The following is a 22,934-nucleotide window of genomic DNA, read 5'->3' as shown; positions in this document are numbered from 1 at the left end:
AAGAGATTTGAGCAAAGTCATATAAAAAGTTTGGACACATAACGTAAGAGAGGTAAATGCTGCTAAAGAAATGAATAAAAATCAACTAAGTCTTAACCAGTTATTAGTGGCCATCAAGTCAGTTCCAGCTCATGGCGACCCCATGTGTGTCAGAGTAGAACTGTGCTCCATAGGGTTTTCAATGGCCAATTTTTCAGTAGATTTCCAGGCCTTTCTTCTGAAGAACCTCTGCGTGGTCTCAAAACTCCAGCCTTTCAGTTGGCAGCATTAAGTCTGTTGTGTTGTTGTTAGGTACTGTGGAGTTGGTTCCGACTCACAGCAATTCTGTGTACAACAGAATGAAACACTGCCCAGTCCTGTGCCATCCTCACAATCGTTATGCCTGAGCCCTTAGTCATAGCCACTGTGTCAGTCCATCTTGTTGAGAGTCTTAATCTTTTTCACTGACCCTCTACTTTACCAAGCATGATGTCCTCCTCCAGGGACTGATCCCTCCTGATAACATGTCCAAAGTATGTGAGACATAGTCACGCCATCCTCGCTTCTAAGGAGTTTTCTGGTTGTACTTCTTCCGAAACAGATTTGTTCGTTCTTTTGGCAGTTCATAACATAGTCAATATTCTTCGCCAACACCACAATTCAAAGGTGTCAGTTCTTCTTCAGAATTCCTTATTCATCATCCAGCTTTCACGTGCGTATGAGGCGATTGAAAACACCACAGCTTGGGTCAGGTGCACCTTAGTCTTCAAGGCGACGTCTTTGCTTTTTAACACTTTAAAGAGGTCTTTGGCAGCAGATTTGCCCAGTGCAATACGTCATTTGATTTCTTGATTGCAGCTTCCATGGCTGTTGATGTGGATCCAAGTAAAATGAAATCTTTGACAACTTCAGTCTTTTCTCCATTTGCATTAAGTCTAGGGATCAGGAAGCATTTCCTGGAGGAGGTGATAGCTAAGTTGATATTTCTCTTGTTAGCTCTTCCTTTTTAAAATTCCACCAGAATAAACCTATCTTGGAAAAAACTTTAATTTGATTCATAGTTCAGAAAAAAATTAATATTAAATCTGGTTGATTCAAAAGTTAGCAAGTTAGTTCTGTTTGGACTGTTTTTTTGTTGGTTAGTTACTGCCGGTAAAGTGCAGGATATACCTTAATACATGTTAAAATTCATGTCTCCCCCCCCAAAAAGTTCATACCCTCTTAAAGATGTTTGAGGTTTCTAAAACACACACACACACACACACACAGCCATTTTATACGCTGAAATATACATGTATAGGCAGCATACTGTGGCACCTTAATGCAAAACAGATGCCCTTTTAGCTATTTAACTAGTATGTGTTTAAAATATGTGTATGTACATCAGTGTATTTCCTGATCTGAAATTGCAGTGTGTTATCAGACTTTTAGAGGAAAAATGCCAAATCATGATAGGTTGTGCTCAATTTCATATAAAAGCTTTTTGGAGCGGTGGAAGAGTCTCAGGGGACTGAATGCTTTTTTATACTTTATGTTCTTTCATGTCAGCCCGATTTAGAGAAATTTGTTTTTGCTGCTTTTTCCTTTACAGGCTCTCGGTAACGTGATCAGCACCCATTCGTGGTCACTGGTTCATCGCAAGCCTGTGGTCTCCTCTTCTACTTTCTTTTAGATGAGCTTTGCTTGGTTTTGTCCTAAGTTTATATCTTTAGGCTTAACTGCTCCCCAGATCCCCAGTTGCCCACTCTTAGTCTTGGCTTGGATGTCTAATAGGCCATTTCAAAGTTAACACACTAAAACAGAACTATTGGACTTCTTGACTCTTCAGCCAAAGCTGTTCCTTTCACAGTCACATTTATCTTAATAAATGGCAACTATAATCTTCCACTTGCTCAAGCCAAAAACTCTAGCATTCTCCTTGACTCTTCCTTCCCCATAAGCAGATCATAGTAAATCCTGTTGGCAGTACCAACCCCTTCCCCCACATCTGCAACCAACATCCCAGCCACCATCATCTCTCATCTGGGCTGTTGCTGTAGCCTCCTGCCTGGTGTCTCTCCTTCCACCATTGCCCTTTTACTGCCCATTCTTGGCCTAACACCCAAAGTGATCGTATCAAAACAGATATCGGATCCATTCACTTCTCGGCTCAGAATCCCCAAACAACATTCTGTCTCATTCAGAATAAAATCCAAAACCCTTAATATGGCCATAAGGCCCTGAATAATCTAGCTACCTTTCTGATCTCGTATTCCATCCCTCTTCTTTTTACATAATCTGCTTTGGTCACACGAGCCTCCTTGCTGTTACTTTACACCTGCATCCAGCACACCCCTACCTCAGGGCCTTTACACTTCCTCTTTTTCCTGACGTGATCTCTCATTGCCTAGATGTGTATATGTCCATTCCTTTAGGTCGCTCCTTAAATGTACTTTATCCTAGAGGATTTCCTGACCACCGTTTTCCCTGCACACTTGCCCTCTGTTCCTACCCTTTATTTTTCTCCTTATTTATCCCCACCTGACAATTTATCTGTCATGGAGTTTTTCATCAGTCTCCCTCACTAGAACATAAGCTCCATGCAGGAAGAGACCTTTTCTTTTGGCACTCTGCTGTTTCCCCACCACCTGTCTGAGGCAGTGATGTGTGACCAGGACCCAGGATTTCTGATTCCAAGTCCAGTGCCTTTACCACCCTCGTACATTTGCCTTATCCTACAAATGAGGGTTTAAGTCCGTTGAGCTCAGTGATGGGGGCTAGAACCGTGCTGTGCGCGAGGTTCCATGTGCCTAGTAAACGCAAGGTTGACTGAATGCTTCCCTGTGCTCGTTGTGGCCTGTCATTAATCTGGATCACACACCCACTCTGGGTGTACTTCACTCTTTATAGTAATAAAAGGCACGCTGCTGTTTTTCCTCAGATACACAGCGGCATTTGGAAACTGCAGGCAGTTTGAGTGAAAAATCTGATATGGTAGGACCCTAGTTCTCAATAAATAGCTTATTTGTATTCTGTGTTTTGAATGTTTCATGTAACTGTGTAACTTTTGTGGGGATTAAACTGAAATTAATAGGCCCAGTGCTGGTTTAATCCTGTGTTTTTTTACAGGATGTTGATATTTCTGCACTTGACTGCTCGACATTCTTAAGAAGAGTGTGTCTCAGATAGGTTTTTTTGCAAATGAAAAAGCATCCGTGTTTCTTTTGGATCCTTCCAAAACAATGCTCCTACATTTTATTTTGCACATTTTCGTTCTCTTGCCTCTGAAGTTTCTTAGGTGACTCTGGTAATCCTGGTTGTCTCTCTCTCGTTTTTCCAGGTGATCTGCAACTCTTTCACCATCTGTGACGCAGAGATGCAGGAAGTTGGTGTTGGCCTGTATCCGAGGTATGGTAGACGGTATTTCATTTACTGGAAGGAACCACTTTAGTTCCCACTTAGCTCCCCAGCCTTTTGGAGGTAGTAACAAAGGCTATTGCAGCAGCTGGTTCAAGGTCCAAGCTTGAAGCTTAATGATGAATTATAAGAAAGTAGAAAATGTTAAGTTTAAAGAAAACAGTTTTATAACTGCATATTATGTGCTGTGCTAGTAACAAAGAGACACAAACCTCAGATCTAAATTCTAGTTCTTAGGGGCACATTGGGCTAAGAAGTTGAGGATTGTGGGTGCTAATAAACCATCAGGCTATGATTTGGTCACCCCTACTGCTGCTCTGATCTTATTCCCCAACCACCAGGGCTGAAGCACTTGATTATTTCATCAGACTTGCTGGACTGTCCTAGTGGGTTCATTTTATCTATTGGGTTTGTATACTCTGAGCCTCATTGGCCCAGGAGGCAAGAAAACTTGGAAGGCTTGGCCCTCTGAAGTGCTGTCTCCAGCTATTACTGAGGTGAACTCCTATGAATGAGCTACTAGACTGCCCTTCCACAAGCACTGCAGAGTCACCCCCACTTTCATTTTGTTTTTACGCAATTGTAGTCCAAATGAAGGCGTAATGGTGGAGCAGTGGTTGAGCGTTCGGCTGCTAACCAACAGGTCAGCAGTTTGAACCCACCAGCGGCTCCTCAGGAAAAAGATGTGACAGTTTGTTTCCATGAAGACTGGAAACCCTATGGGGCAGTTCTACCCTGTCTTACAGGGTTGCTATGAGTCGAAATCAATTTGGTGGTAATGTGTATGTGTGTTTGCATGTTTGTTTTAACATTCAAATATAAACATACTCTGTCTTATAATTAATTGTGGATTTAAGAGTTTATAATTAATTATGGATTTAAGAGTTTAGCTTCTTATTTCTCACAAGACTATTTGTAGTTGTTCTCAAAAAGCAGTAACTAGAGATTCAGAGATGGGCTCTGAGTTTAGACCACCTGGTTCAAAGTCAGTCACCACTTGCTAGTTGTATGTTCGAGGGCAAATCATTTTAATTTCTAGGTATCAGTTTCTTTATCTGTAAATGATCCCCAAAAGATTGTTGTGATGATTAAATTTGATAATACATGCTTATGCACTAGCAAAGTGCTCACTTAGAATTATTATAATTTATTATCAACTTGGAGACCCTGGTGGCATAGTGGTTAAGTGCTATGGCTGCTAACCAAAGGGTTGGCAGTTCGAATCCACCAGGCACTCTTCGGAAACTCTATGGGGCAGTTCTACTCTGTCCTATAGGGTCGCTATGAGTCGGAATTGACTTGACGGCACTGGGTTTGGTTTGGTTTTGGTTATTATCAATTTATGGTGGGAGCTTAAATTCAGTCCATTTCCCAGATGGTAAAAATGTACCTCCAGGGTAATAGAATGACTGGACCAAGGCCAAGAATGCATCAGGAGCTAGTTAGGAAGACAACCTCAGCGTTCTATTTAAAAAAGGTCGTCCTAATCAGTTTTCAATGTAGCTGTGGATATAGAGCATAGAATATCCACAGCAGAGGTAGCAGTTCCTCCAAAGGAGCTCAACAAATAAGATCCCGTGTGGGAGAGGTCAGTGGTATCTTGGATGCAGTGGTTACTGCTACATCCCAACAGCTCAGAGATTATTTCTTTGCAGGTCAGTTTTTTTCCCATCTTTGTCTTGGGTTGCCTTAGTGAGTGGCTTCTATTGAGAAAACTGCCTCCTTACCCCCACCCTTGAAAAGGACTCAGAACATGTTTTTATTAACAAACATTCTTCATTAGCCTTCATCGTGGAGAGGATTTCACTTCACGTGAGGTGGGTTGGTCACCTTTCTGTAAACGCCTCAGAGCATACCATCACTGAGGCCCTGTTCACCTTTCTCCTCCCACAAGCTCAAGTTTCTTTTGTCCGTAGTATTCATTAAATGTAGCTGTTTGGCCTCTATCTGCTGAGCCATAATGGTCTCCCTCCTTTTTTTTTCTTTCCCCCAGTATGTCCTTGCTCAATCACAGCTGTGACCCCAACTGTTCGATTGTGTTCAATGGGCCCCACCTCTTACTGCGTGCAGTGCGAGACATCGAGGTGGGAGAGGAGGTAAGGAACCCATACTGCCCACTGGTTGGCTTCCTGTTCCATCAAAGACCCCCTCAATGTTTTTAAGCACCCTCCTCTTTAAAACCAGTTGTGCCTGAATGACAAATTTTAATTGCCTTTCTGCCAAGGAGAAGATATATAATGTAGTCACCTCTACCAAGTGACCTACCCACCCATCGCTACTTCTCTGCAATTATAAACAGGCTAACATCCTTTGTCACCATCTTTCTGGATGAGGACAATACCTATTGCATGTGTCCAAGAGAGGTGTGTGTATGTGACAGAGGGTGTATGTTTTGTTCACACACACAGGAGTCCTTAAACCTCCTCTCCAGTGACAGTTCAGCACCTTTACATCCCCTCACGCGGTCATCCTTCCGTTGGCAGGGAGGACGTCTGATCTTGTGAGTGGAATCCAAAGGGCTCATTCCCAGTGCCACTAATCTCACTTTGAAGATAACTCAGTTTTATTTTTGTGTTAAGAAAGCAAAGAAGTTTTACCCTTCCAATCTGTTCCATCAAGCCTCTCTATAAACCCATCAGTATTTTTGGGTGATCATTTAAACAAAGACGCAAAGGGAATAGAGGACAAGGACCTCCAGCTGTGAATTGGCTTTGTCCTTCTTGTTATGCAGACAGCGCAGCCAGCCTCTTTCAGTGAAAACCTTTAGAGAAGCCTGAGTGAGGTCTCACAGCCAACTGCTGGTCTAGGGTCGCTGAATGTGAGCCTGCATGGGGTTTGGGCAATTACTGCCTGCACAATTACTTCTTTGCTCAGTTCTGAGTTATAGATATTTACACTTTCTAAAACCCAGTTTCCTTCTACCATCCAATTGCTAAAGTGGATGTTTATTGCAAGAAAATAGGACAACAGAGTATCATAAGCTTTTATTGCATTTATGCAGCACTCTGCCTATAAAACTTAAACCATATTTTATGTAGACAAGGATTTGGCTTTGATAAGACTTCCTTCAAACTGATTTTCAACTGAATAAGCAGCCTCTTACATAGCCACTTGCTGAATTTCCAGGTGTTAGGACCAGTGTTCTAAGTATACTGGGCCACCTGTCAACAATATGGACAACTTAGATTTTTTTTCCATAGGGCCGTGTATACATTAAGGCAAGTAAGGGGGGACCACTATCATTTTCAGCAACATTACACTTGGGGGCTGAGGAATGACTATTGATGATGATGGTGATGAGGTTTTAGTAAATTAAAAACAAAAAAATACAAAGCAGGTTAACTTGACAAGGAAACAAACAAAAACTATTAGGTGTGGTTGGAGTTATCTGAAACAAAGAAACACTCATATCTTGCTCTGTAGGCATGGCTGCCAATTTTTCTCTTTGGCTGGTTTTCATTTAGTTGAAAAAACACCTTGGTTTTCAGTGCTTACTTCATTTTTTTCACCTTCTTCTCTTTCCTTCTCTGGAGCAACACGCAAATCCTTCTTCTTGCCTAACACAAAATAGTTCTTCTCGGCACCAGGCCCCGAAAACTCAGATATTTTTTCCCCTATGGTACATATCAAAGCATCTTCTCAACAAAGAGGGCCTCTTATACCAGCATGTTAATAAAATAATTTCTCCTTGTTGCATACAGTCCTGGTGAATGACATTTTCTCTGCTCAGTTGTCCCCCCTCGCGCTACCCACTATTTCTATGTGTCTTAATGTAATATGTCCTTCAATGGGTGTATTACACCACCTCAAACACTATCTCTTCTATAAAGCTTTTCTAGGTTTTCCAAATTTATTACAGATCTTTCCCTCTGAGAGCCTCTGTATAGTGGTTGTTAGTATATCTTTGGCACTTATTCTGGCTCTTCTGGTGAATTCTGTTGAGATGGGAACATTTCAAACCTCAGACCAAGGAGAACCAGAAAATTGTACAAGGTTCCACAATAACAGAGCTTGCTGTGGAAATTTCTTACCTTTTGTTTTTCTCTACATACTGCCATCCTTTGGCCCACCTTTGGATCATTGCCCTTCAAACCAGCGCCATTTATAACGCTTTTCTTTTTAAGAATTTTCATTGTAATGCTGAGTTTCTTGTATTTTTGTTTTTTGTCTTCTCACTTACACACCTGCTGCACAGAGATATTTGTGTAATGGTTGAAGTCATGGCTCATGTGCCTGGTTGCTAATGGCCACTCCATCAGGGTTGTGCAAAGCTATGAAATAGATTTTATAGTCTGATAGTCTTATGAAGAATGGATCAAGGAAGAAAACTGGACAGTCCAGGCCATCCTCATGGGAATTCCTGGTTAGAAGAGGTTATAGCAATTACAGACAATGCCATTGGATGCCGGCATTCTCTGGAGCCATATCATATGGGAGAAATGTGATTTGCATAAACTGATCATATCAGTATCCCTAATGTCAGTTTTAATCTAAAATGTTTTGGAAGTAGGAGAGTCTGTTCTTCTCTCAGTCCTCTTTAAGTATTTGTAATTCATTTAACAGACATTCACTGTGTGCTTACTGGGTGTTGGGTACTAGGTTAGGCATGGGGAATACGAAGATGAGTAAGACCCTGTCTTAGTCATGTAGTGCACAAGTGGATGGCTTTAAAAAAGAGAAATTTATTCTCTCACAGTCTAGTAGGCTACAAGTCCAAATCCAGGGCATCACCTTGGTCTAGGAGCTTCTCCATGCAGGAACCCTGGCTTCAAAGGACGTGCTCTGCTCCCAGCACTGCTTTCTTGATGGCATAAAGTCCTCCTGCTCTGCTCTCTTCCTTTTCCTTTTTATCTCTTGAGAGAGAAAAGGTGGTACAGTGCACACCCCAGGGAAACTCCATTTACATTGAATCAGGGATATGACCTTAGTAAGGGTGTTACAATTCCACCTAATTGTTTTTAACATAAAATTACAATCACAAAATGGAGGACAACCACACAATACTGAGAATCATGGCCTAACCAAGTTGACACATATTTTGGGGGGTCGTAATTCAATCCATGACACCCTGTCTCCAATGAGTTTAAGGTTTGAGTTGAAGAAACTGACTGAGAATGGAAAACAGCCATAGAGTATGAGAAGTGCAGTGGTATAAGTACGTACAGGGCTTTATGGACATTCAGAGCAGGGGCACCCAAGTAGTGAGGGCAGGTGTGGAAGGGCTGAGGAAGGCTTCCAGAGAAGTGGCTCCTAGAGTTTTAAAGACCCATAGGGTGGGATGTAGCAAGGAAAGGCATTCTAGATAAGACACAGAGGCCAGAGATATGTAAGCTGAACAGGACGGTGAGTTCACAGAGCACGGAGCAGAACACATTAATGCTGGAGAGGTGTGGCAAGATTGGAACTCTTATACACTGCTCATGGAAATGTAAAATGGTAAAATCACTATGGAAAACAGTATGGCACTTCCTTAAAAAGCTAGAAATAGAAATACCAAATGATCCAGCAATCCCACTCCTTGGTATGTATCCTAGGGAAAACAGAATTGTGAAATGAAAAGACATATGCACACCCATGTTCATTGTGGCATTATTCACAATAGCAAAAAGATGGATACAATCTAAATGCCCATCAATGGATGACTGGATAAACAATCTGTGAAACATACACACATTGGAATACTATACAACGTTAAAGAATAACAACGAATTTGTGAAACATCTCACAACGTGGATGAACCTGGAGGACATTACGCTGCATGAAATCAGTTAGTCACAAAGGACAAATACTGTATGGGATCACTATTATAAAAAGTCCAGAAGAGGTTTACACACAGAAAGAAACATTATTTGATGGTTACCAGGGATGGGAGGGGGAGGGAAGGAAAATCACTAAATAGTAGATGCATATTAACTTTGGTGAAGAGAAGGACAATAAACAATAAGGGGGAACCCTGTGAACCCGAAGTCAGCACTAAATGACCAAAACAAAGGAAGACACTGAGAGGTATGCAAGAGTAATAGGCAACATTGGTAAATACTATTATACAATCCTGAAACAAAGGAAACAGCAAACAATAATTTATGAGTGGATCCATAGGTAGATATGTAAGCAGAACAGGTGGCATAGGGGAGTACACCCGCAAACATAATTTTGGTGGTAGATATTTCTACATATATATCTGTATGTACTGCAAACATATTCACGTATACAACAGAGCTCACAGGTGGCATGGTCATGAAAACTTCTTAGCCATAACCAAATACCTTGAGGGACTGAATCACTGGACTTGAGGGTTTAGGGCCATAGCCTCAGGGATCTTCCAGGACATTTTGGCATAACGTAGTCCATAAGGACAATATTCTACGTCCTACCTTGGTGAGTAGCAACGGGGGTCTTAAAGGCTTTCAAGCAGCCATTAACATACAACAACTGGTCTCTTCCCATCCGGAGCAAAGAGGAATGAAGAAAACCAAAGGGTCAAGGACACAATCCAAAGGAGTCATGGACCACGTGAACCACGGCCTCACTACCCTGAGACCAGAAGAACTAGATGGTGCCTGGCTACCACTACCGATAGCTCTGACCACGATCACAGTAGTAGGCTGTGGACAGAGTGGGAGAAAAATGTAGAGCAAAATTCAAATTCATAAAAAATACCAGACTTATTGGTCTAATAGAGCCTGGTGGAACCCCCAAGACTATGGCCCTTAGACACCCTTCAAACTTGGAACTGAATCCAGTCCCAGAGATCACATGGTAGCCAAACAATAGACAGGTCTGTGAAGTGAACAATAATACCTGAGAGGAAGATGCATCTCAGAACAATTAACTATATGAGACCAAAAGGCCACCATTTGCTCAAAAACAAAGTTCAGAAGGCAGGAAGGGGCAGGAAAACTGGGCAAATGGAAATGAGGAACCTAGGGAGGAAGGGGGGAGAGTGCTGGCACATTGAGGGGATTGCAAACAATGTCACAAAACAAGCTGTGTATAAATCGTTGATCGGGAAACTCTTTTGTTCTGTAAACTTTTACCTAAATCATAATAAAGTGTTATTAAAAAAAATTAAATTTTTGAAAATCTTTTTTCAATTCAGAGCCAGTATTAGCAGAAAAATTTGTTATTGTGACAGTGTAATTCCAGTAGTGAAAATAAGGTCTAATTTTAATTTTAACTTTTTATCCACTCGGTTGTAGATGATGAAAAGATGGCTTCATGCAAAGGGGTTCATTTTGCCTAGAAATTTTTAATCCGCATAGTTAAGATTCAGCACATCTCTCTCTTGATGTTCCTCTAATGTTGGAAATAATTTACTGCATTTTCCACAGAGCTGTAGTAAAATGGCAAAGCAATGGTCAGTGGCATTAATATTTTAATGCTGTTTTGTTCTATGCCATTAAAGCATCAACTGATCAATGGCAAAAGTTCGTATATATGTTTCTACCAAATGAGCTCTACATTTAGTGAACAGATTCTCCATTAAAACTGGTGAGTCAATGAATCTTTAATAATGGTTTTTGTCTTTGGCTGATGAAATGATTTAGCAGCCGTTGTTTTTGTTGTTGTTAAGTGCCGTGGAGTCCATTCTGACTCATGGTGACCTTATAGAACGGAGTAGAACTACTCCATAGGGTTTCTAAGGCTGAAATGTTTATGGAAGCAGACTGCCACGTTTTTTCTCCCGTGAAGCAACTAGTGGGTTCGAACTACCAGCCTTTCAGCTAGCAGCCACATGCTTAACCATTGTGCCACCAGTGCTCCTAGCTGTCATTACCAATTAATAATCTGGCTCCTTTTTCCAGAAAATATGAGTAAAAATATCTTTGCCATTGAGTCCCTCAGCATTGATACAGTGTGTGTTTTGCCAACTTCAATGGCATGGAAGAGGCACAAAGGGAAGAATGGTTCAGTCTTCAATGGGGCAGTCTTCACTGGAAAAGGCCTATTTGAGCCAAGCTTTCAGGATGAGAAAGCTCTGAGTACACCGAGTATGCAGGGAAGAGCGTGGCCAGTGAGCCAGTGATCACGGATTCATGCTGGCACGGCCGTGCATTGTCTTACACACCATGTAAGGTGTAGCAAGTTACATAATTGTGACAGGCTGTAGGGTGCAGAGAGAGACGTTGAGGCTAGAAAGGCAGACAGAAAATTAGTTGGGAAAAGACTTGTGTGTCTTGTTAAGAAGTATAGCTGTTATCCCACAGGCAAGGAGAAACCATCAAAAGTCTTCATGTAGAGAAATGTCATGATCAGATCTGAGTTTTAGGAAGAGCCCTCTCTAAGCAATTTAGAAGATGAAAGGCAGACTGAAGGCAGCAGGGAGGCCAGTTAGAAAGCCATTGGATCATCTAGGTCATGGTTACAGGCAGTCAGAGGATGCCGATGGAACCTGTAAGAGTATGTTTATTGAGGTTAAATGAGAGAACTAGTATTCTGTTGCCCATTTGCTGGGTGGCATGATCACTTGTGAGTTTTTGACCTTGTAATAAAGACTTGGTTTAGTCAAGTCCATTTCTCCAGTGTGGCAGGCCCTGGATTTGGTGGCCCCACACTGGGCACATCGTTAATCATCCAGTAACTACCGCCCATCAACTTGATCCGATAGCTGTGACTGGTGACTAAGAGCCATTGGGCTGGGTTTAGAATCAAGGGTGAACATAGAAATCATCTCACTTTACCACTTTGCCTCATATAAAGAAACTGGGGCTCAGAGCCTGATGAGAAAAAATAAATGGATATGCCGCTCCAAACTTACTGATAGGCTATTTTAAAAAGTACGCTTAGAAATTGGTTGTTTGGAATTTGGAACATGGTGTTTTCTAGAAACAAAAAGGAACTTGCCTAATGTGATGGCCATTTGCCCCGTAGAGGCAACACTGGCTTCAGATCAGAAGGCAAAAGAAAGATCTGAGGAATTAAAAACTGGCTGTGGTTTCAGCTGAAGGAGCCCAGTTGTTACAGAACAAACAGAAATCCAGGCATGGGCTTGACTTTTTTAGGTCTGATGGTGCTGCGATAGCTCCTTAAGAAAGTAGGCTCTCCTACAACCCCCAGCAGTCTGAGAAGCAGTTCTGGTATTGCAAAAAGAGCATCAGGCTTGAATTAAGAGACCTGGGTACAAATCCCAGCTGGACCTGGATTCAAGGCCTTTGCTGATTTTCACTGTCCATGCTGACTCGCTAGGACCTAGAAGGTGTTTAATACCCATTGTTCTCTTACTTCATAAGGGCAGGTCCTCTCATTTCTGCATATGGAGTAGCATGTTAATGTTGCCTAACACCTGATGATCTATAGAGAGCCAGCCAGCCAGCCAGAGCAGGCTGTGGCTTTTGTCACCTGGTGATTGCCAGGGTTGATTTGACAGATCTGTCTGGCTGGGCCGGGCTGCCTTCCTCCCTGACTGCTTCAATGAGGCCCTCCCGAAGCTGCATGTTCTGTCAGAGGATGGCCTGCTTTGCCCTACCACCCTTTCCAAACAAGTAAGGTCATGCTTTGTAGACATGAGATGCTTTCTTTTAAGTTGAAGAAAAACCACATGGAGTGTTTTGCTCTAGGGAGTTTTTGTCATCTCCTTTTTTGGATAATCCTGCCTTCTTCCTTTTCTACGATACCTCTTTTTTCCCCCACCACACATGCCCCCATAATTACTTTCTGCATTTAAAATCAAATAAGTAATTTATACAGCATGTTAGAAGCTGATGTATGTTGCAGCAGAAGAAAAACTAGAGAAGGATGGAGGAGTAAGGAGCCCTGGCTGGGCCGGGTGGGAATCAGGTTGCTATTTTAGATAGAGTGGTCAGGTCAGATCTCAGTGAGGAAGTGAGGTTTAAACAAAATTCAAAGAAGGTAAGGGAGGTCACCATAGTGGACCTGGGGGGAAGGGTAGCGGAAGCAGCCAGAGGAAAAGTCTTCAAGTGAAAGTGGGTGTGAGGAACAGCAAGAAGTCTGGGGAGGCTGGAGCAGAGCTGGAGAGAGCAGGAAGTGAGCTCAGAGAGAGAACAGGGCCCATTATGTGAAGCCACATTACCTGAAACTGCCAGGTCTTAAAAGTTTTTTTTTTTTTCCCTAACCCGTTGCAGACTAATGCTTTTGTTAAATATAATGAAAATAAACTATTAGAAAAATGAATTTGAGAAAAGCATATAAAATAAATGTTCCATAATTGTTGTTATTAGTTGTCCTCAAGTCAGTTCCAGTCATAACACCCATATATGTCAGTGTGGAACTGCTCCATAGGGTTTTGAAGGCTGTGACTTTTTGGAAGTAGATTGCCAGGCTTATCTTTCAAGGCACCTCTGGGTGAGTTTGAACCGCTCACTAGGTTTTGGCTAGTAGCTGAGTGGTTAACCATTTGGGCCACCTGTTGTTGTTAGGTGCTGTCAAGTCAGTTCTGACTCATAGCGACCCTGTGTATAACAGAATGAAACACTGCCTGGTCCTGCACCACCCTCACAATTGTTATGCTTGAGCGCATTGTTTTAGCCGCTGTCAATCTACCTTGTTGAGGGTCTTCTTTTTCACTGGCCCTCTACTTTACCAAGCATGGTGTACTTCTCCAGGGACTGATCCCTCCTGATAACATGTCCAAATTATGTGAGACAGAGTCTTGCCATTCTTGCTTCTAAGGAGCATTCTGGTTGTACTTATTCCAAGACAGATTTGTTCATTCTTTTGGCAGTCCATGGTATATTCAATATTCTTCACCAATACCACAATTCAAAGGTGTCAATTCTTCCTTACTCACTGTCCACCTTTTGCATGCATATGAGGCGATTGAAAACACCATGGCTTGGGTTGGGCGCATCTTAGTCCTCAAAGCGACATCTTTGCTTTTTAATACTTTAAGGACGTCTTTTGCAGCAGATTTGCCCAATGCAGTGTGTCATTTGATTTCTTGACTGCTGCTTCCATGGGCATTGATTGTGGATCCAAGTAAAAGGAAATCCTTGACAACTTCAATCTCGTCTCCATTTATCATGATGATGCTTATTGGTCAGTTGCGAGGATTTTTGTTTTCTTTGCACCACCTAGGGACTCTGTTTTATTATGAGAGTCACATAAAATTGCTGTTATCAAATTACTATTAAAGTTTCTAAATTTTAACTTTGTGTTCTTTTTTTTACTTATTTTGTCAGGAACCAGTAACCAGCAGTTCACAGACTAGCACCACTCCACGGACCACACTTTGAGTCGTACGATTTGTGTCCATTGGCCTTCGCTCTAAGTGACAGGGTGTTGGAGGGTTTTGAGCAGTGGAGAGACTTGATCTGACTTACATTTTAAGTGAATCACTTTGGCTAGAAGATGGAGTATGGGGCACAGGGAAGAAGCAGGGAGACCAGTTAAGCGACTGTTGCATTTTATAGGCAAGAGATGATGTTGCCTTGGACCAGGATAGTAGTATTAAAAAAAGGTTGGTTACGGATGTATTTTTAAGTTAGAGCCAACAGAATTTCCTTGTAGATTGGATAGAAGCTGTGAAAGAAAGAGAAGTCAAGGATGACTGAGAGGTTTCAGCTTGGGTAACACAAAAGATGAGTTCCCTTCAGCTGAGATGGGGAAGGCTCCAACTAAGATACAGATCTGAGGGGAAAATCGGAAGTTCAATTTTGTATATTTTGAATTAGACTTTCAGTATAAAGAAGATCTAATCAAGTGAGAAATGTTTAAACATTATTGTGTTAACTAATGACTTATGACTTTAAGTAGACTCGTAGGGCTAGAAAGAAACTTGAGTCCGTAAGTATACCCTCTCACCTTCCATATGATATTTTACCACCCAGGGCAGGGCATGGTTACCATATTTAAGAGTCCAAGGAAGTCGATTTAAAAGCCTCTGTCAATGATCACATTCTGACATTAAACTGTCCCTGTTTGGAAACTTTTCCACATTTTTGCCTATCCACAATAAGAGAACTGCTTCCTTTTCTAATTGCAAAGATACCAACTTCAGATGACCCTCCATTCCATAAGGCAGCGATAGGGTTTATTAGGATTTAAGAGCAATCTGGCTGTATCATCTGCCACCTCTTAGATTGCCAGGGGTGATTTGGCTTCTCTGATTGCCAATGGTTATAGAATTACTGAATCTACAACAGCTCTTGGTATACTGTTTAGTGAAAAAAGGGTAAGGTACAAAAGTGTATTGTGGTCATGAACCCAGTTATTTAAAATAAATATATGATATACATGTGCACAGCACGTAACAAAGACTGGAAAGAAATACATTAAAATTTCACATGTGCAGGAAAGTACATATGTCTGCATAGAAGAAGTATATGTATGTGTATGTTCAGATATATGTGTGCATGCATATGCATTCATAGAGGACACAGTTCCAGATACTTCTCAGGCATAACCAAACACCTTGCGAGAATGGTTTGGCATTTGAAGGCTTAGGACCTTACTCTTCTGGGACAGCTCAGTCAGTTGGCACCATAAAGTTCATGTTCTGCATCCTAGTGAAGTGAGTAATGTCTGGGGGTCTTAAAAGCTTGTGAGCAGCCATCTGAGGTGCAACTGTTGGTCTCTACTAGTTAGAAGCAGGAGAGAAAGAAGAAAACCAAAGTCTCTAAGAAGAAACGAGTTTACAAGGCTAATAAGCCTACAAAACTCACGGCCTGCTCTACCCTGAGACCAGAAGAACTAGATGGTGCCTGGCTACCACTACTGACTGTTCTGATCAGGGCCACAATAGACAGACCCTGATACTATGGAAGCAAAACACGGAACAGAAATCCTTAAAAAATCCAGACTTACTGGGTCGTTGAGACTAGAGGACTTCCTGAGACTATCACCCTGAATTACTCTTTAAACCTTGAACAGAAACTATCCCCTGAGGTCACCTTTTAGCAAAATAAAAGATTGGCACTGAAAATAAAGGATATTACCCATGAGTACAGTGCTCCATTAAAAAACTATCTATGTGAGACCAAAAGGTGAACAATTACTCTAATGCAAAGGTGAGAAGAGGGGCCGAGAACATAGAGTACCAGAAGCAGAACAACCAGAACTCCATTAAAGAGAATGTTGACACATCATAAAAAATATAACTAACATCACTGAACAATTGTGTAGAAGTTGTTAAATGGGAACCTAATTTGCTATGTACACTTTCACTGAGAACACAATAAAATACTATTTAAAAAAAAAAATTCGCATGTAAATCTGGGGTGGAAAGGAAGAGTGTGCTGTCACATTATAGGCAGAGCAATGAGGGTCACAAAACAATGGGTGTATAAATTTTTATATGAGAAACTAACTTGAACTGTAAATTTTTACCTAAAGCACCATTAAAAAAAAATTGTAAAAAAAAAAAATTGCATGTGATTATCTTTATTTGGGGAGGAAAGATTATAGATGGTATTTTCTCTCATTTGCTTTTTGGTGTATAATAATAAACAGGTATTACTTTAATAATTAGAAAATAATAATAACTTCTAGTTAAAGAAAATGAGCACAACAGCCATGTGACCTCTTCCTTCTGGGCCCCCGCAGCTCACCATCTGCTACCTGGACATGCTGATGACCAGCGAAGAGCGTCGGAAGCAGCTGAGGGACCAGTACTGCTTTGAATGTGACTGTTTCCGATGCCGAACCCAGGACAAGGTATGTTGTGTGCAACCACCTTGGAACACCTTCCAGGCGATATCCCAGTCAGCTCTGAGAGAACTCTGCTTTTATTCTGTTAATCCAGAAGTATATGGCTGACTGTGTCTGGTAAGAAACCAAGGTAAAAAATAATGTATTGGGCTATATATACTTTGTTTCCTGGAACTTTTATCACCCACCAAGCAATAAGAGTAAGGCTCCATGGAGCTTAGAGTCTAGTGGGAATGTCGGCATTAAACATGTAACTAAGAGGCTGTTGAAGCCCAGAGTGCTCTTGGAACATATGACAAGAGGGTCAAATTATACTATGATTGATAACAGTTATTGTTCAGTAATAAATACCAAGTAGTACCTAGGTTCTTATTTCTTTGTAATTTGTTCTGTGAGGCTTTCTACTGCAACGCTTTGTCAGGTAAAGATTACTTATCAATTTTTATTCTCTGAGGAAGGAAGAACAGCCAAAATAAATGCCATGAAGGTAATGAACGAACTTTTCTCAAATTATATATTCTCCCCACTTTGAACCTATGTGCTTTTACTTCGCACATAATTAGGTTATCAGATGAGATCTTACTTCTATGGAGTGTTTTATATTTGTTAGAATACTTTCATAATCATTATCATGTTGATCTCAATAATTATAAATTAGGAAACTGAACCCTGCAAGGTTGAGAGATAAGCCACTGTGATAGGATTAAGGAAAAAGTAGCAGAGCCAAATCTCAAACCTGTATCTTTTGACTAAATCTCATGCCCTCTCCGTTATACCACAACTACCTGTGACTTCAGACGCTAACGTTGATGGGGAGAAACATTGGCTGTTGCTGCACGAGAAAGGGCCATCAGCTCCTTCTAATGCTGCAGGAGTTAGTGAGCGTGCTTATTTTTACATTAAAAATAACTTTTAGAAATAAGGGAAGTAAACGGGAAAAGTTGGATCCACTGCTAATCATGCCGTGAAATTCCAGAGTAGGGCCTTTCAGTCCATGCTAGTGTTAGCATTTTGCTGCCGACAAGAATGCTAAGACTCACAAGGGATTGCTTTCCAAACTAAAACCTAAAATGGCCACATGCTAGCATCCCACCAGCATCTTTGGTTGGAATTGGGAAGACTCTTGAATTTAGTGCCTCTTTTTTTTTTTTTTTTTTTAATGTGCCGTGCATATGGTTAAAACAAAACAAAACAAAAAACGCTTGCTATGCAGTTGATTCTGACTCATGGTGACTGTGTGTGTATCAGAGTAGAACTATGCTCCATATGGTTTTCAGTGGATGATTTTTCAGAAGTGGATCACCAGGCCTTTCTTCCAAGGCACCTCTGGGTGGACTTGAATCACCAACCTTTCAGTTAACAGCTGAGCACCTAACTGTTCACGCCACCCAGGGACTCCATACATATGGTCCAAAAACAGCCAAACCCATTTCCGTCGAGTCAATTCAGACTCATAGCGACCCGTAAAACCTCAAAAAATTCTCAAATGATTGATTATGTTTTATTAAAATTGGGGTCATGCTCACTTTTGTTTTACTACAACAGTTGGAACCTGGCATGGATAGTGTATTAGGAGAGAGTTTGGTTACACATACAGATAACCCAACTAAATCGATGGGTATATTTGTCACAAGAATTCTGGAGAGATAGTCCAAGGTGGAACAGGTACTCATAGATTTCTCCCAGATCTGAAATCTCTATACTGTTGATTTGCTTAGGAAAAAAGAATGCAGAGGTAAATTTAACTTAGTGCATTCCCAAAAGATCATAATTCAAAATTAGTTCAGTTAAAATTAATTTTACTTCAGTACTTAGATTTAAAATTTTCTAATTTTTCCTTCTGCTTTTCTTGGAACCTAGAGAATTTCTCTCACCAAGTTTCTGCATCAAGTAATATTTATTACGTGCCTCTAACTGCATGTTTCTGGACTTGCATGGTATCATGTTTAAGGGAGGCAGGAGCCCTTAATAGGAAGTGTAATTTGCATGTGTGAATTGTCATTTATAATCACCAACAATTTAATTTCTGGAAGAAATGAAACTTACCTTCTCAGGGAGGTTTTGGGAATGAATGGGTTCTTCTATGGCTTGTCCAGATCAGAAGCTAGTCAATGGAAGCAAAACCAACCAAATGGAATTGATTGTTTCCATAAGGTTATGGGTAGTGCATAGCATGCTTCCTTGGATGTCATATGCTTTGTTGCAAAAATCTATATTTACCTGCTGTGTCACGTCTTCTTTCCTAAAGTCTACTATGTTTGATTCTTCTTTGTAAACACTGTCTATCAAGCTAATCAAAGCCCTGTTGCCTCACTCCTAGATTATTGGAATAGCCCCTAACTGGTCATGTGGCCCTCAGTTTCTTCCCTTTCTTCAATCCTGCACACTGTTTCAGAGTAAGTTTTCTCAGATACCACTCTCTCCATGTCATTACTCGCTCGGAGTTTTTCAAGCATTAAGCATTACCTTTAGTGTTTATGATAAACTTTAAACTCTGAGCTTGGCACTCATCTTCCAAAATCATGACCCCAAGATCTGACCTACCTTTTTAAATTTTTTTTTATTCCCAAAATTACCACCTTCTTTTATCTAATTCTGTCCTTCCCCCACCCAAAAGATTTTCACTTAGCTTACAGACACACACACATATTTACACACACACACAGCCATATGTTGTTGCTTTTAGGTGCTGTTGAGTTGGTTCTGACTCATAGCGACTCCATGCACAACACAACGAAACGTTGCCTGGTCCTGCTCCGTCCTCATAATCATTATATTTGAGCCCATTCTTGCAGCCACTCTGTCAATCCATCTCATTGAGAATCTTCCTTTTTTTCGCTGTCCCTCTACCAAGCATGATGTCCTCCTCCAGGGACCAGTCCCTCCTGATAACAAGTCCAAAGTATGTGAGAGAGTCTCGCCATCCTCACTTCTAAAGAACATTCTGGCTGTACTTCTCCCTAGACAGACTCGTTCGTTTTTCTGGCAGTCCAAGGTATATTTAATGTTCTCCAATGACACTACAATTCAAAGGAATCAATTCTTCTTCTGTCTTCTTTATTCATTGTCTAGCTTTTGCATGCGTATGATGGAATTGGAAATACCATGGCTTGGGTCAGGCGCACCTTAGTTCTCAAAGTAGCATCTTTGCTTTTTTAACACTTTAAAGAGGTGTTTTGCAGCAGATTTGCCCAATGCAATACGCCATTTGATTTCCTGACTTCTGGGCATTGATTGTGGATCCAAGTAAAATGCAAATCTTGACAACTTCAATATTCTCTCCATTTATCATGATGTCTCTATTGGTCCAGTTATGAGGATTTTTGTTTTCTTTATTTTGAGATATAATCCACACTGAAGGCTGTAGTTTTTGATCTTCATCAGTAAGTGCTTCAAGTTCTCTTTGCTTTCAATAAGCAAGGTTGTGTCATCTACATATCACAGGTCGTTAGCCAGGTTCCAATCCTGATGCCCTGTTCTTCTTCATATAGTCCAGCTTCTTGGATTAGTCGCTTAGCATACAGATTGAATAAGAATGGTGAAAGAATACAACCCTGACACACACATTTCCTGATTTTAAGCCATGCAGAATACCCTTGTTCTGTTCAAACAACTGCCTCTTGGACTACATACAGGTTCCACATGAGCACAATTAAGTGCTCTGGAATTCCCATTCTTTGCAGTGCTATTCATAATTTGTTATGATCCACACAGTTGAATGCCTTCGCATAGTCAATAAAACACAAGTAAACATCTTTCTGGTATTCTCTGCTTTCAGCCAAAATCCATCTGACATGCATCTGGTGTCCCTTGTTCCACATCATCTTCTGAATCCAGCTTGAATTTCTGGCTGCAACAGTTTTTTAATTATCCTTTGCAAAATTTACTTACATGTGATACTAATGATATTGTTTGGTATTTTCTGCATTCTCTTGGATCAACTTCCTTTGGAATGGGTGCAGATATGGATCTCTTCCAGTCGGTTGGCCAGGTAGCTGCCTTCCAGATTTCTTGGCATAGATAAGCACTTCCAACATTGCATCTGTTTGTTGAGACATCTCAGTTGGTATTCTGTCAATTCCTGGAAGCTTGTTCTTCAACAGTGCCTTCAGTGCAATTTAGAATTCTTCTTTCAATACCACGCACACGCACCCCTTCCTCTGCAGAAGGACAATTTTTCCTAGCACTGAGACCTGAGACACGTGTTTAGCGCCGAGACAGTGAATGGCCGACACTCTTATCAGACTTCTACAATGATTGAAATAGTCGATTTTTATAATAGTCTTCAATATAGCCAATTGGCATAATCTCACATCCTAATTTAATAAAAGAAGTAATGAAGGGTGAAAACGATATGATTTAGGTTCATATGTCTCTGATGGTTTGCTCCATTGCAAGAATAAAATTTAGACTATATAGAAGAAAGCAAGGACCGCATATCCATCAGATAACCCTTTATGAATGTTATTTCTTGAAAACAGGATTTTACTTTAAAAAATAAACAAAAAAAACTTTATTAAATTTAGAAAAGTTAATGTACTGAAACAATTGCAAACATTAATACTCTTTCCTACTCCTGTTCTTGCCCAAGACCTGCTTCCTAGAGATAACCCTTTTAGCTTCTGGTATTCATTCCATGTTTCTAAAATTAAAGCTCCTTTAAATCAGGTGCTAAAGATGCTCTTTGCTACTGGGTGGATTTAATGACTTTTTGTTTCCAAGATTTCAAGTTTCCTCTTTTTTATGTCTCCCACTTTGTGTTTTATTTCAGCCCATTTTTGTTTCATAACTTCGTATTCATTTCTAATGCATGTTATTTCATTATCTATCTGGGTATCATAATCATATCTCTTTTAAATCTTGGTCAACCAGTTCCATAAAATTTATTTTACTGGAATGAATTCATGTTCTGATTATTGATATTTGTTGGTTATCCTCCTTAGCCTTGGATTTCACTAAATATTTTGGCATTTCGAATGGCAAGCTTATTTTTATAGACAGTTTTTTTCGGTTTTTTTCCTTTTTTTCCCTTATATGCTCATCTCCTCTGTCTGGTAGTTTTGCACTTGCCCCTGTCTGGCCCCTTAGGCCCCAGTCCAGCACCAGGACTGAATGCATTCGGTCTCCTGCCCCATAGTGATGTTGAGACTATTGCAGATCTGGGTACTTAGCTGAACGGGGGAAGGGAGGCAGGATTGAAGGAACGGAAGAAACATCACTGCCTAAGGAAGAAATAAAGGACAATTCGAGTTAAAGCTATAGTCAAAGGAAATGAGAGTTCTCTGCCCAAGAAAAGTTTTTATGGTAACTTGAGTCCATTTGAAACCTGAGCAATTTCTTAAAGGTCATTAGTAAACTAAGAATTTTTCCTGCTGCCTCCCTCTATTTTGCTAAAGTAATTGTAAGCAGAACTGCCTGGTGACAGGGTGATGAGCCCAACTGGCTCTGAATTGTTTTTTATTTCAAGTTTTAACAATCTAAGCAGAATGTGTTTCCTGTTTCTAAAGTTTTCATCGTAACTGAATTACATTATCTTCAGAAAGATAAGAAAGGTTTGGCAGAGGACTGAAAAAGTATGTGTGTGTGTTTGTGTGTGTACGAGTGTCCCCATTTGGACGAGTTTTTAAAGTACCCAAAATCTAGCATTACTGAGTGTTACCTATGTCTTGGTTCTCCAGTCAGAAGAGCGGATTTCCCCTGAGCGAACGCAGTGCTGGCTGGCCTTAATGCCAAGTGAGGAAAGGAGCTTACTGAGTTCATAACCACATACTCACATCTGCAGTGTTACCGTGAAATAATGGGAGAGGCCTCGGGCTGTGGTACAATAGGCTATAAAGTTGGCTGGGAAATAAACAATATAACTATTGTGTTCTCCTTGAAATACTCCGTTCACCACATCACAGGATGTTGTGCTTTAATGCAGCTTTCTCCCCAGTGAACAGGCAGCTGTGTTC

At 40.8% G+C, this 22,934-nt stretch overlaps 1 protein-coding gene across 8 annotated transcripts in view; it reads left to right on the top strand.

Moving 5' to 3' along the window:
• SMYD3 (SET and MYND domain containing 3) overlaps positions 1 to 22,934 on the top strand; it is a 783,945-nt gene that overhangs the window by 589,637 nt on the left and 171,374 nt on the right. For all 8 annotated transcript variants that reach the window (XM_064276780.1, XM_064276777.1, XM_064276778.1 and 5 more), the window contains 3 exons: positions 3,299 to 3,366; positions 5,369 to 5,471; positions 16,876 to 16,986. In XM_064276780.1, coding sequence (XP_064132850.1) covers positions 3,299 to 3,366; positions 5,369 to 5,471; positions 16,876 to 16,986 — 282 coding nt within the window. The remainder of the gene's footprint in view (positions 1 to 3,298; positions 3,367 to 5,368; positions 5,472 to 16,875; positions 16,987 to 22,934) is intronic.

This window comes from Loxodonta africana, chromosome 25, assembly GCF_030014295.1.
Source record: "Loxodonta africana isolate mLoxAfr1 chromosome 25, mLoxAfr1.hap2, whole genome shotgun sequence".
NCBI lineage: Eukaryota > Metazoa > Chordata > Mammalia > Proboscidea > Elephantidae > Loxodonta > Loxodonta africana.
This window is presented reverse-complemented; position numbering and strand designations above follow the sequence as displayed.